The 13,092-nt window shown below is 52.3% G+C and overlaps 1 protein-coding gene across 8 annotated transcripts in view; it reads right to left on the bottom strand.

Moving 5' to 3' along the window:
• Dip2a (disco interacting protein 2 homolog A) overlaps window positions 1-12,855 on the bottom strand; it is a 93,176-nt gene extending 80,321 nt beyond the window's left edge. For 3 of the 8 annotated variants that reach the window (XM_046438832.2, XM_046438836.2, XM_046438837.2), the window contains exon 1: window positions 12,625-12,848. In XM_046438832.2, coding sequence (XP_046294788.1) covers window positions 12,625-12,715 — 91 coding nt within the window. In that variant the 5' untranslated portion in view covers window positions 12,716-12,848. Of the gene's footprint in view, window positions 1-12,624 lie in introns of all 8 variants that reach the window. The other 5 variants (XM_046438834.2, XM_046438833.2, XR_006850557.2 and 2 more) reach the window with 4 other exon arrangements.
• Between the last annotated feature and the right edge of the window lie 237 nt (window positions 12,856-13,092).

Genomic DNA, 13,092 nt, shown 5'->3' with positions numbered 1-13,092 from the left:
TCCACCATCGACAGACCACCTCAGCAGTCAAGAGACATGGCCTGCAGGTGGAATGTGATCTGGGAATAGTCCCCTTCTGTGTGTATTAAGAGTGTGTTCAGGGCTGCGGCTGTGGCTCGGTGGGAGAGCGCTTGCCTAGCATGTGTGAGGCACTGGGTTCAATCCTTAGCACCAACTATAAATAAATAAAATAAAGATGTTGTGTCTACCTACAATTAAAAAAAAAAAAAAAACAGTGTGTTCAATATAACTGCATTTGAAACGCACCCGGCTCTAGCTTAGTTCCTTCCACACTACTCAGGATGCCTTATAGAAAGGAAGGGACAAACTGCAGACATCTTTCTAAGCAATTATCTACTGATAAACAATAGAGGTAAGGATTGTTTATAGCTGTTGTATATCTATCTAATGACTAAACAGCTTTTCTTTGCTAAACACTATGTAATTCCCCAGTCTTTTGAATAAACAAGTCACCGCTGAGATGTTAGATAATTTCAGGGTATCAACATTAAACAACAAGCTTATGTCTCTGACACCAAGATACGCTCCACTGTAGACAAAACGCACAGCAAGTGGACAGCAGAGGCGGCCAGATGTGCAGGGGAGGGAGCACCTACCAGTCCCATGCTTTCCTCTACACTTTGCTGGGAACCTCAAGCTGCTCAAAACAATGATCTTAAAAAAAAAAAAAAGAACGATAAACAGGCAGAATAAAGTAAGATCTCCCTCTAACCTAATTCTTCTTCATTTCCACCCTTTCTTCGGTTATTCCCTGGCAGAGTAACAAAACACTCTAAGTGAACTCACCTTTACAGGAACTGAATACACCTACACCACATCTGATGTTAACACCTTAAAAGATTAAATACATGTTTTCAAAAATGAATTACAGCTCCTTAGTTCCAGCTCTGTTTGGACACTCGCCCTGACACTGACTAGAAGGTCACAGCAGCAGCACATGCTGGCTGCTCGGTGAGAATACCGTGAGGGGGAACATGGCTTCAGGGGTGGGCGACTCCAGATCCAGGCCCATGTCTCCATGAGGCACCTCCCCAGACTCACGACCCATGACTCTTCTCCAACCTCCAAGTCCAGGATGCGTGTTCACGTCACTTGGTAGAACTGAGATCAAAACATAGACAGGAACTCCACGGCCAAGGGGCTGCCCCGGAACACACCATCCTGACCCATGGCCACCCAGGAAGGGGGTCAGGGCCTCTCAGAGAAGGGTGCTCTGGAGACAGTTCCCTCCTCCTAGCCAACATGCCTGGTTGAGAGTCACAGGCTCCAGGACCAGTCAGAACCACTCTCCTCAAGGTCCTCTGGCCTAAAACTGGAGACAAGCACCAGCTGCAGAATCCTTCAGAAAGGCCAGCGGCACCCTGGTCACAGGAGCTGGTGCTGGTGCTGCAGTGGAGACAGAGGGCTGGGAGCACTGGGACCGGACAGAGGCGGCAATGCAGAACTACATGGCAAACAGTTAACACCACAGCACCTGCCTCACACAGGCACTCGATAGACACCAACTGGATGCAGTAAGGGATGTCTTCTCCAGAGCACCACCAGTACCACAGGCATCTCGGGGTTTTGCTCTGCCCCAGCCTCATGTGGGACAGAGACCATGTGTCAGCACCTATCCCACAACAGCCCTGCACAGCCCCTCACCCAGGGAGAGGCACCTGTTCTCAAGGACCAGAGGTCCTATGGGATTGCTTCCCCTTGCTGTGGACCCTTGGGCTCTCTGCACACGGTCCTCCCCAGAAGAGGCCCTCTCCTGCCACAGGCCTCCCACTGCACAGCCCTCCACCCAGTTTCTCACCTTGACTTGGGTGTCCTGCTCAGGGAGGCCTCTCCTGTCCTCTTCTGGGGCTCCTGCACCCACTCCCACTCCCGCTGCCTCCTTACTGCTCTGAACAGCACTCGTGCATGGTCTATGCACACCATTACCTCTCCCCTCAGAATGGCACCTGAGAAGCAGAGGCTCTTGTCTTGGGAGCTGCGCTGGTCCCTGAGCACATATCTACAGGTGACTATGAACACAACAGCCTCCTTGGGGTGCAGCCGTGTGCTTCACACTCCACAGCACCACAGGGCCACAGCTCAATGGGGTCACAGGCCCACAGTCCAGAGGGGCCACAGCTCCACAGGTCCACAGGGCTACCGGCCCACAGTGCCACAGGTCCATAGCTCCATAGGTCCACAGTCTACCGAAGCCACAGGTCCATGATTCCACAGGTCAACAGGTCCACAGTCCCACAGCTTTATAGGGCCACAGGTCCACAGAGCCACAGCACGATAGGGCCACGTTCAGACAGCCAGGGCTCCCTCACATCCTTGCTCTATTGGCCCTCACACCACCAGACTTTCCCCACCTCACCATTATGCACGCAGTTTCTCAAGCTAAAAACCCAGAATTCAGTTCCTGGTTTCTGCCTGCTGCCACCCCAAGCATCCAGGCCTGGGAAAAGCACTAGAGTTCTACCTTGGGAAGTCACCAAGGATCTAGCTGAATGGGCCAAGAGTGCCTTGCTCTCAGCAGAGCCTTGAAGAATGCTTAACCAACTACAGCCTGGGCTCAGGGGGGAACACCCTGCTCTCCAAGTATCACAATGGAAAACTACATTAGAGTCAGTCACAGGCCACAGAGCTGAGAGGGGTAAACAGTCCAGTGCACGCACCAACAACTGAGCCCTGGTACAACCCAAACAACAGGCGACCAGAGAGACACACTTATGCCAACACCTCCAGTGCAACACACATGCACCAACAACAGAGCCCCAGTATACTCCCAAACAGCAGGTGACACACTTATGTCAACACCTTCGGATGAAGCAGCCCTCTGACCCAGGGTTCCTAGAGACCCCAAGCAGCAGCTCATGCCCTCCAAGAAGCAGTACTGCCGTAGGTTAGATGTCTGGGATTTGTGTGCAGCTCTCCTGGAAGGTGAGGAGGAGATGGTGGCTCCTGGCCAAGGGAGAAGGAGGAGGCAGGTGGAAAAGGAAGCTGTGGGCCACAGCAGCTCTGAGAGTTTCAGCCAGACCCTGAGTCTAGCAGGACCCTCCCCAGGGGCCAGCCTGTGGATGTGTGGACCCAGAGGAGAGCAGCAGAGACCAGCAGTGGACCATGCTCTAGGGGGCCAACTCCACACAACAGTACTCTCCAGCTCGGCCTGGCCTCCAGCAAGAGGATGGGAGCAGCATATTCATCTCCTCCGAAAACCTGGGTTCAGAGCAACAAAGACCACAGCCTGGTTCACTGCTTTCCTGAGCAGCCTTACTGAACTGGAAAACTGTTATTTAAAAAAACCTATGTATCTAACCAATTCCAGAGCATCTTGCTTAGAAACTATGAACCATCACCATTTCACTTGTTAATGAATTCAGTGAACTCTCTTAAGAATACCTAAAATCTGCCAGGTGCTAAGGACGTGAAAATGAACAGATCAGGGCTGGGAGTGTAGCTCAATGGTAGAGCACATGCTTAGCATGTGGAGACTCTGGGTTCCACATCCAACACTGCAAAAAAGAAAAAAATAATTACAGATCAAAATTTCCTCTTCAAGTGTTCCTTATAAGTCAGCAGAGATGAGTTGAGCAAACAAATCATACAGCATTGTGATAAATTCTCCAGGAGTGATACTGAATGAGCTTCAAAGAAGCAGAGCAGCAGGGACCTGCTGACTCTGAAGGGTGAAGAGGGTCTTAATGGAAGTCAGAAATTCAACAAGAAAGTTTAAACTCAGTCATAAGACAAAGGCAGGAGCTGAACAGGCAGGGGACGTTGGCAATGAAGCATGAGAAAAGTTTACAGTATTAAACTTAAATCATGGTATTGATATTCCTGTTTTAAATTGAGGCTTGAATGACAAAAATTTGTATGTGTTTGATGTATACATCTTGAAAAGCTTGAACGTAAATATATACCTATGAAACGTGGTTGGATCTGGAAGGTCTGCCCAGAGCTCAGCGTGCTGAGGACACGTCCACGTGGCAGGAAGCTCAGAGGCAGGCTCTTAGGCAGTAGTGGCTCAGGAGGGCTCTGACCAGCAGGTCCATCCATTTGATGGATTAATGATTTGTATTACTGGTAAATGGTGAAAACTGCAGGCAGGTGGGGCATGGCTGGAGAGGCATGGCCTTGGGGACTGGGCCGTGCCTGGCCCTTCCCCCAAACCCTCTTCCTGGCTACCACAGCTGACAGCTCTCCTCTGCCACACCCTCACACCATGACATATCTGTCTTGGGGCCAGCTGACCATGGACCGAACCTCTAAAATCACAAGCCAAAATAAAACTTCCCCTCCTCCAAGTTATTCTTGTCGGGTCTTTTAGACACAGCGATGAAAAGCTAACACACTGTCACCATAAACATGACAATCACCTCTAAAAGTCTGCTCCCTCCCTTTCTGTTGTGAGATAAGAACAGAGAACATAGAATCTACTTTCCTAAAAAACTTCTAGGCATACACTAGAGGACTGTTAACCATATATACCATGCAGTACAGTGGGTCTCCAGGAGTTACTTATCTTGCTGTGACCGGCACCTCCCAGATTCTCCCTGCCCAGCCCTGCCACCACCATTCTACTCTCTGCTTCTACAAATGTGACTGTTTTGGACTCGTTTATACAAGTAGGGTCATGTGCTATTTGACCTGCTATTGAAATTCTTTTTTTTTTTTTTATTCGCCATATTGGTGATTGAACCCAATACCTCATACATTCTAAGCAAGTGCTCTACTACTGAGTTCCATTTCCAGGTCTTTTTTAAAATTTTATTTTGAGATAGCGTCTGGCTAAGTTGCCCAGGCTGGCCCCAATCTTGCAATCCTCCTGCCTTGGCCTCCCAATAGCTGAGATGATAGGCATGCCCCAATGGCACTGAAATTCTTCAAGAAATGTGTAAGTCAAAATTCTGTTAAAGGACAATTCACTTGGATGAGTTATTATGAAAAAGAAATAAATGCTGAAAGGAATATTCCTGAATCATAAGCAGCCAGTCAATTCATATAATTTTTATAAATTCAAAGACCTGAAACACTTGGTTGTTCATATATATATATTATTCATATTATAATTATATATTATATATATAAACAGAAATCTTGTGTATCAGGCAACAGCTTAAAATGTTATAAAAATACAAATAAATCTAAGAAAACATCTAATAAAAGCTGCATAGCCAGCATCTCTCCAATGTTCTGGACTCAGGGTCCCTTCACAATCTTAAAAACTGAGCTTTTGTTTACAAGGATCACATCTATCAATATATATCAAATTAAAACTCAAACAGAAATTTTTAGAATATTTACTTCACTTAAATTTTTAAAATGAATCTACCATGTTAACATAAATGATACTGTTAATAAAAAACACAGATTTATAGAAACTTCCACTCGGCAGCTTTGGGTCTTTAGTGACTGGCCTCTTGGAGACACTGGATGCACCTGTGCTGGTACTCAGCTGCTCAGAGCATGGTTCTGTGGAAACCCAGGTGGAGCGCCCCTCACAACGGCTGGAAAGGAAAGGGGCAGGAAGCCTCTTCAGCACTGTAGACAGGGTCTCTAAAGCGGCACCCCCACCAAAAAAAAAAAAGAGGAAGGAAGGAAGGAAGGAGAGAGAGAGAAAAGAAAAGAAAAGAAAAGAAGAGAAGAGAAGAGAAGAGAAGAGAAGAGGGGCTCGGGTACCAGGGATTGAACTCAGGGGAACTCGACCACTGAACCACATCCCAGCCCCTTTTTGTATTTTATCTAGAGACAGGGTCTCACTGAGTTGCACCTCGCTTTTGCTGAGGCTGGCTTTGAACTCGGGATCCTCCTGCCTCAGTCTCTTCAGCAGCAGGGATTACAGGTGTGTACCACCACATCCAACCCCACTATGTTTCTTGAAGAATAGCTGCAGCACAGAGTCTAAAGCCCACCTGTCAACTTTCCACACTGTGACATTAAACCTGTAGGTCTGCCTCTGAACAGATCTGTATGTGATTTTGGACAATCATTTGGAGAATAGGGTTCACAGAATTGTGTAGATCTTTTGACATATTTTATCACAACTTAATATCAAAAACTTAAGCATTTCTTAATATTGCAACAATATCAAAAAATCTTTTGAGTACTAGGAATACCACAAATAGTAGATAAAATTTTTCAAATTTTTGCTTAAAAAGCACAATATTATTGTTCATAAATTGTCAGTTATTTTCTCTCATTTCTTTTCCAGAAAATATTCACCAAATGTGCAAGTCTGCAGTTTGTCTGCTATCCACTTGTCCAAGTGCACATAGCATTTCACAAGAGCAGCTATCCACACACCAGCTGCAGGTTGGACTGCACAGCTGCAGCTTCGGCAGGCAGGTGCTCCACAGAAGCACACACATGCCCTGCCCTTATCATGGACTGCTGAGAAGATAACATTTGCAGGTAGAGATTTTTGAAAATTCATCTTTCCTGCTTTATCACTGTAGGGTTATGTAAAAGTGGCACTTTTTTTTTTTTTTTTTTTTTTAACTGTGAGTAGGGCAGTGGTGAGTAAAACCATGCCTTAGTACTGTTGGAGTCCAGGCCTGGACTCCTGCTAAGCACAGCAGCTTTCCCTAGCATGGGTTCGGACCATCAGCACACATTAACAATGGAGGAACATAATTGCCATTTCAGCATTATTATGAAAGAAGCTTTTCCTCACATGCCCCAGGCAGGATCTCAGGGACCCTGAGGTCTATGATCCCTGGTTTGGGAACATGGGCAGATCACACCTGGAAGGGAACACAGGAAGCAGACACCAGAGGTGGCAATGGAAAAGGCCAGGGTCAAAGAAGACCCCTCTATCCTACTCTTCCTCTGTGCCCTCCTTCACTGCCACAGGTGTGCACTGCTTTGACACAAGACTGTATGGGGCCTTACGCTCCATGGAAAAAACAGAGCCAAACCTGACCTTTGGAGCTGAACTTGACCTTGCACCAGAGGCACTCTACAATCACTGAATCAATGCCTGTGCATAAAGATGCAAACACAGAAAAAGGGAGAACTCCAAAAGGGCAAACAAGTACAAGGAGAGGGCCAAGAAAGTATTCACATCAAAAATGCCAGGGAAGGCTCAAAACAGGGCATCTGGGCTGGGCTGACACAGACTGAACAGAACTCAGACATGAGAACATTTACATTCCATAAAATATTTAGAAGCACAACAAATGCTTGTTGACACTAAGACAACTTCATACTGCCATTTTGGGAAATAAGAAGTGTATCACATATTTTAAAAATTAAAGACAATTGAAAAGGAAAAATACTATCTGAAAGAAGTTCTTCCTGGTAATGCACAAACTGAGCTTCTCAACCCCTTTTCATTTGACTCCATCCAGGCTGGAGTCCCTGCATTATTAGAATGCAAGAAAACATGCAACAGACCAAAGTCAAAGTTATGAAATAGATCTATTAACCAGATTAAAAAAAAATGTAGCCTATTGTGTGGGAATTTCCTCTCTAACTCACTGCAGGCCACTAACACAAAGAACAAACCTTACACCGTTGTCTGTATTTTTAAAGCAGTTTGGCAGCATTAACTTCTAGATACTATATAGCACTGGTTGCCAAAATCAGCTGCAAGGTGTGTCCAAGGCAACTTCTTAGAATAACAGGTAAAGCACAAAGGCTTGGGAATTCTTTTTTAAAAATCACAATTGTGCTTCTAACAACCTCACTTTCATCCATGAACATTCTAATATGCCTTCGGAAGCCACAGGTATGAATTCTGTGTGTGTTCATGGAAGAAGAGTGGGTTCCAGGGAGTTCCACCCTTTATCCTCATGGTGACATGAAGGAGGTCCTAAATCAAGTATGGCACAATGGCCAGAAAAACACAAAAACACAGGAGCAAGAAAATAGCTGTGCTTTATTCCCTCCTGGGATCCATAATAGAAACTCAGTAAACCCAGCCCACAGGAGGAAATCAGAACAAAGTTGGATTCCCCAAGGTCCCATCCATCACTGCTGCAGATGAGAATCAAGAGCACTCTGGGACCACGCCCTGTGTGAGGCATGAAGGAAGGAGGGGACGCTGCCCACTAGTCTCCTCTGCCAGGCTTCCCAGGTGGTCCAGGCACCATCTACCACCACTTCCAAGGTAGCATTGGCTGTGCCACTTCCCTCCTACCCATGCAGCAGCAACAACACTGAGTCCAAGCAAAGTCTCGCTCAGACAAATGTCAGTGTTATGGAGAAGTTACTCTTTTTTGACATAACTTTCTTCTGAACCAGAAGTTTATCTTCTGGGAAGGGGGACATCACAGGCCAAAAAAAAAAAAAAAGAGTCCGACTTCCTATAATCTCTGCTTAATTAAAATATAAAAATCACACTTGTTTTAGGACTATGATTCATTAGCAGTAAGTCTTTTTAATTTATAAACAAAACACTTTTCAGTTTCAATGTGCTTTCACCACACTGAGTCAATCTTTACAGAAACTCTGGAATGTCAATAAGGCTGGTGTTTACCTCCTTTTACAGCAACCAAACCCAGGTTTAGAGATGTTATAATTCTGTGAAGATTTTGAGACACTTAACAATGGCCAGCTCCTGTGGGGAGATGCCAAAAAACTGCCTAATCGCAGTCCATAACTAGGCATCTCCAAGTCCAACAGAGAGGCCCGCTGTCAACAATGACCACAACACACTACAGGGGCCAACAGTGAAGTGCAGGAGCAGGGCCAAGCTTGGCTGTGCACAAGGAAGCGCTGACCTATTTTGGCCAAAAGAAAGGTGTGGGGCCAGTCTAGGAAAGGGGAGAAGACCAAGGCTGCTGCTCTCCACCTCTTCCCCGAATGCCTGCTGGCCACCTTTCTCAGGCTTCTCAGTTCATCTCTGTGTTAGAGTCTTTTTTTTTTTTTTTTTTTTGGTGCTAAGGATCGAACCCAGGGCCTTGTGCATGCAAGGTGACCAACTGAGCTATATCCCCAGCCCTGTGTTACAGTCTTATGCCCTTCTGTTAGCCCATACATCCCTGACCTATTTCAAAGCATTGGTATTAACGGGTTCAACAGATAAGAAACTTTACATAAGGAATACTTCTTTCACTGAAGTTCTTGTGTTGCCACACAAGTTACAAAGTTCTGTGGAAATGAAGTGATTTAGTTACCTGTCAACTCCTAACAAGCACCAGAGCATCCAGCCACAAGAAACTGAGGGACAATGAGCATACCAAGCAGAACTTAGGAGAATCTGCAAAAGCACATTTACTTATATAAAAAGTAAGCTATGACCAGCATGGTGGTGCACGCCTGTAATCCCAGCAGCTCAGGAGACTAAGGCAGGAGGATCCAGAGTTCAAAGCCAGCCTCAGCAAAAGCGAGGTGCTAAGCAACTCCACAAGACCCTGTCTCTAAATAAAATACAAAATAGGGCTCCCCAGCCCTATTCAGGTTCAGTGGTCAGGTGCCCCTGAGTTCAATCCCTGGTACCCACCCTCCTGAAAAAAAAAAAAGTAAGCTACACCTGTCATTTCCCTAAACAAGGAGCTCTAACAAATTCAGTATTGTCTGACTAGACCTGTCAGAATCATTCCTAGTCAGACATCCTAGGGACATCTAATCACCAAGAATTCTCAAATTCATCCATTTCTTACTGCACTTGCATTTTTTAAAATGTGCCTCATATCACAGAATCTTTAAGAATCCGAATGATAAATTCAAAAGAGTTGCCAAGCAGATGTTTTATTATGTGTAAAACAGATAACAACAAGTGTCTACCTCCTAAGGTTGGCAAAAATTACAAGTTGGTACATGCCAATGCCTATTTAATTTGATGTTGTTTTAAGAATTCACTATACCAGCCACAGTAAAACATACCAATCTGAAACTTACAGTAAAAATAACAACTAATCAATTACAAATACATAGACTGGCCAGTCTAGTAGAGGAAGGAGAATGGGAGAGGGGAGGGAGGCCAGGAGGGGAAACGTGGGAATCATGAATTGAAATCTGTTTGCATGCATGTCTGAGTTTGTCAGGATGGACCCAACCACGACATATAATCATAAAGCTTTAATTAAAAATAATGAGATTGTGGAAAGAGTGGATTCTAAAAGCCAAAAATGCATTTAAGTCTCAAAAGCAGAGTTAAATGTTCAGATGCTTTTCCTCCAGGACTACGTGGCCTCCCTGATACTGGGGGAGAACTTACTCTTTTGCCAGTGACAGTGAATGGGCCGTCAGGACACAGGCCTTGGGAGGAATAAGATCCAAATCCCAGTCTATTTGTAATGATTAGACAACCATTTACTGGACTTTTAAAAAATTTTTTAACTTTCAAAATTTCCTTGCAGGGGACTGACCTCCCTGCAGACATGAAGGTGTGTCAGCCTCTATGTCAGAGGGAAGGGCTGTCACTACCCCATCTTCAGGTGAGGCAACTCAAGCCAGGTGCAGGGTCTGGAGTGGGCTGGGAGTTCTGCAGGGGCCCGGGGTACGGGGCCTAGGAGTCCGAGTTGGGCTGGGGGGTCTGCATCAGGGGAGACAGCAGTAGCTCCCGTAAGACGCAGGGGCGCTGCAGCTAGCACCTGCCCCGCCCAGTAGACCGTGCAGGACCCAGACCCCTGCCGCAGGGCAGCCCGGATCTGCAGAGGGCGGCGGGGTCCCGCGTGAGGGGAGCGGGTGACGGCGGCGGGGTCCCCCGTGAGGGGAGCGGGTGAGGGTCGCGGGGTCCCCCGTGAGGGTCGCGGGTGAGGGGAGCGGGGTCCCCCGTGAGGGTCGCGGGTGAGGGCGGCGGGGTCCCCCGTGAGGGTCGCGGGTGAGGGGAGCGGGGTCCCCCGTGAGGGTCGCGGTGAGGGTGGTGAGGGTCGGGGGTGAGGGCGGCGGGGTCCCCCGTGAGGGTCGCGGTGAGGGTGGTGAGGGTCGGGGGTGAGGGCGGCGGGGTCCCGCGTGAGGGGAGCGGGTGACGGCGGCGGGGTCCCCCGTGAGGGGAGCGGGTGAGGGGAGCGGGGTCCCCCGTGAGGGTCGCGGGTGAGGGGAGCGGGGTCCCCCGTGAGGGTCGCGGTGAGGGTGGTGAGGGTCGGGGGTGAGGGCGGCGGGGTCCCGCGTGAGGGGCGCGGGTGACGGCGGCGGGGTCCCCCGTGAGGGGAGCGGGTGAGGGGAGCGGGGTCCCCCGTGAGGGTCGCGGGTGAGGGGAGCGGGGTCCCCCGTGAGGGTCGCGGTGAGGGTGGTGAGGGTCGGGGGTGAGGGCGGCGGGGTCCCCCGTGAGGGTCGCGGTGAGGGTGGTGAGGGTCGGGGGTGAGGGCGGCGGGGTTCCGCGTGAGGGTCGCGGGTGAGGGCGGCGGGGTCCCCCGTGAGGGTCGCGGGTGAGGGCCGCGGGGTCCCCCGTGAGGGTCGCGGGTGAGGGCGGCGGGGTCCCCCGTGAGGGTCGCGGGTGAGGGCGGCGGGGTCCCGCGTGAGGGTCGCGGGTGAGGGCGGCGGGGTCCCCCGTGAGGGTCGCGGGTGAGGGGAGCGGGGTCCCCCGTGAGGGTCGCGGGTGAGGGCGGCGGGGTTCCGCGTGAGGGTCGCGGGTGAGGGCGGCGGGGTTCCGCGTGAGGGTCGCGGGTGAGGGCGGCGGGGTCCCCCGTGAGGGTCGCGGGTGAGGGCGGCGGGGTCCCCCGTGAGGGTCGCGGGTGAGGGGAGCGGGGTCCCCCGTGAGGGTCGCGGGTGAGGGCGGCGGGGTCCCGCGTGAGGGTCGCGGGTGAGGGGAGCGGGGTCCCCCGTGAGGGTCGCGGGTGAGGGGAGCGGGGTCCCCCGTGAGGGTCGCGGGTGAGGGGAGCGGGGTCCCCCGTGAGGGTCGCGGGTGAGGGCGGCGGGGTCCCCCGTGAGGGTCGCGGGTGAGGGCGGCGGGGTCCCCCGTGAGGGTCGCGGGTGAGGGCGGCGGGGTCCCCCGTGAGGGTCGCGGGTGAGGGGAGCGGGGTCCCCCGTGAGGGTCGCGGGTGAGGGGAGCGGGGTCCCCCGTGAGGGTCGCGGGTGAGGGTCGCGGGTGAGGGCGGCGGGGTCCCCCGTGAGGGTCGCGGGTGAGGGCGGCGGGGTCCCCCGTGAGGGTCGCGGGTGAGGGGAGCGGGGTCCCCCGTGAGGGTCGCGGGTGAGGGGAGCGGGGTCCCCCGTGAGGGTCGCGGGTGAGGGCGGCGGGGTCCCGCGTGAGGGTCGCGGGTGAGGGGAGCGGGGTCCCCCGTGAGGGTCGCGGGTGAGGGGAGCGGGGTCCCCCGTGAGGGTCGCGGGTGAGGGGAGCGGGGTCCCCCGTGAGGGTCGCGGGTGAGGGCGGCGGGGTCCCCCGTGAGGGTCGCGGGTGAGGGGAGCGGGGTCCCCCGTGAGGGTCGCGGGTGAGGGCGGCGGGGTCCCCCGTGAGGGTCGCGGGTGAGGGCGGCGGGGTCCCCCGTGAGGGTCGCGGGTGAGGGGAGCGGGGTCCCCCGTGAGGGTCGCGGGTGAGGGGAGCGGGGTCCCCCGTGAGGGTCGCGGGTGAGGGTCGCGGGTGAGGGCGGCGGGGTCCCCCGTGAGGGTCGCGGGTGAGGGTCGCGGGTGAGGGCGGCGGGGTCCCCCGTGAGGGTCGCGGGTGAGGGTGGTGAGGGTCGGGGGTGAGCGCGGCGGGTTCCGGGTGCGGTCCTGAGGATCCCGGGGCCCAGCGCTCACCTTCCGACAGCTCCAGCTCCAGCTCCGCCAGGCTCTCGCGCACCTCGACGGGCAGCGGCGCAGTCTCGAGCGGGCACCCGCGGTCGGCCATGGCCCCCGTGGGCGTGCAGACAGGCGACCACCGCGCTCTCCGCGGCCTGCAGAGCCGCAGCAGTCGCTGGCAGCCGGCGGCGGGCGGAGCGAGGCCCGGGCGGCTCCGCACAGGCGGGGGCACGGGCGCAGGCAGGTCTTCTGCGCCGCCGCCCGGCCCAGCAGCCTCGTCTTGCCGCCCAGGCCAGCCCCGGAGCGCGCCTGCGCGGAAGAACGGGCGCATGAAGCGCGCGTGCGCGGCGGGTCTCAGCCCGGCCCAGCCTCCCGGCCCCGCCCAGCAACACGAAAGGCTCGCTTCCATTGGTCCAGAGAGTGCCTCGGGCCGCCCCAGGCCCCAACTGGGCAAGATGCGAGCCTCTCCCGCAGCGGGCCCCACCC

Source organism: Marmota monax, unplaced genomic scaffold, assembly GCF_021218885.2.
Source record: "Marmota monax isolate L192 unplaced genomic scaffold, Marmota_monax_Labrador192_F-V1.1 WCK01_AAM20220418_F8-fsc00125, whole genome shotgun sequence".
NCBI lineage: Eukaryota > Metazoa > Chordata > Mammalia > Rodentia > Sciuridae > Marmota > Marmota monax.
This window is presented reverse-complemented; position numbering and strand designations above follow the sequence as displayed.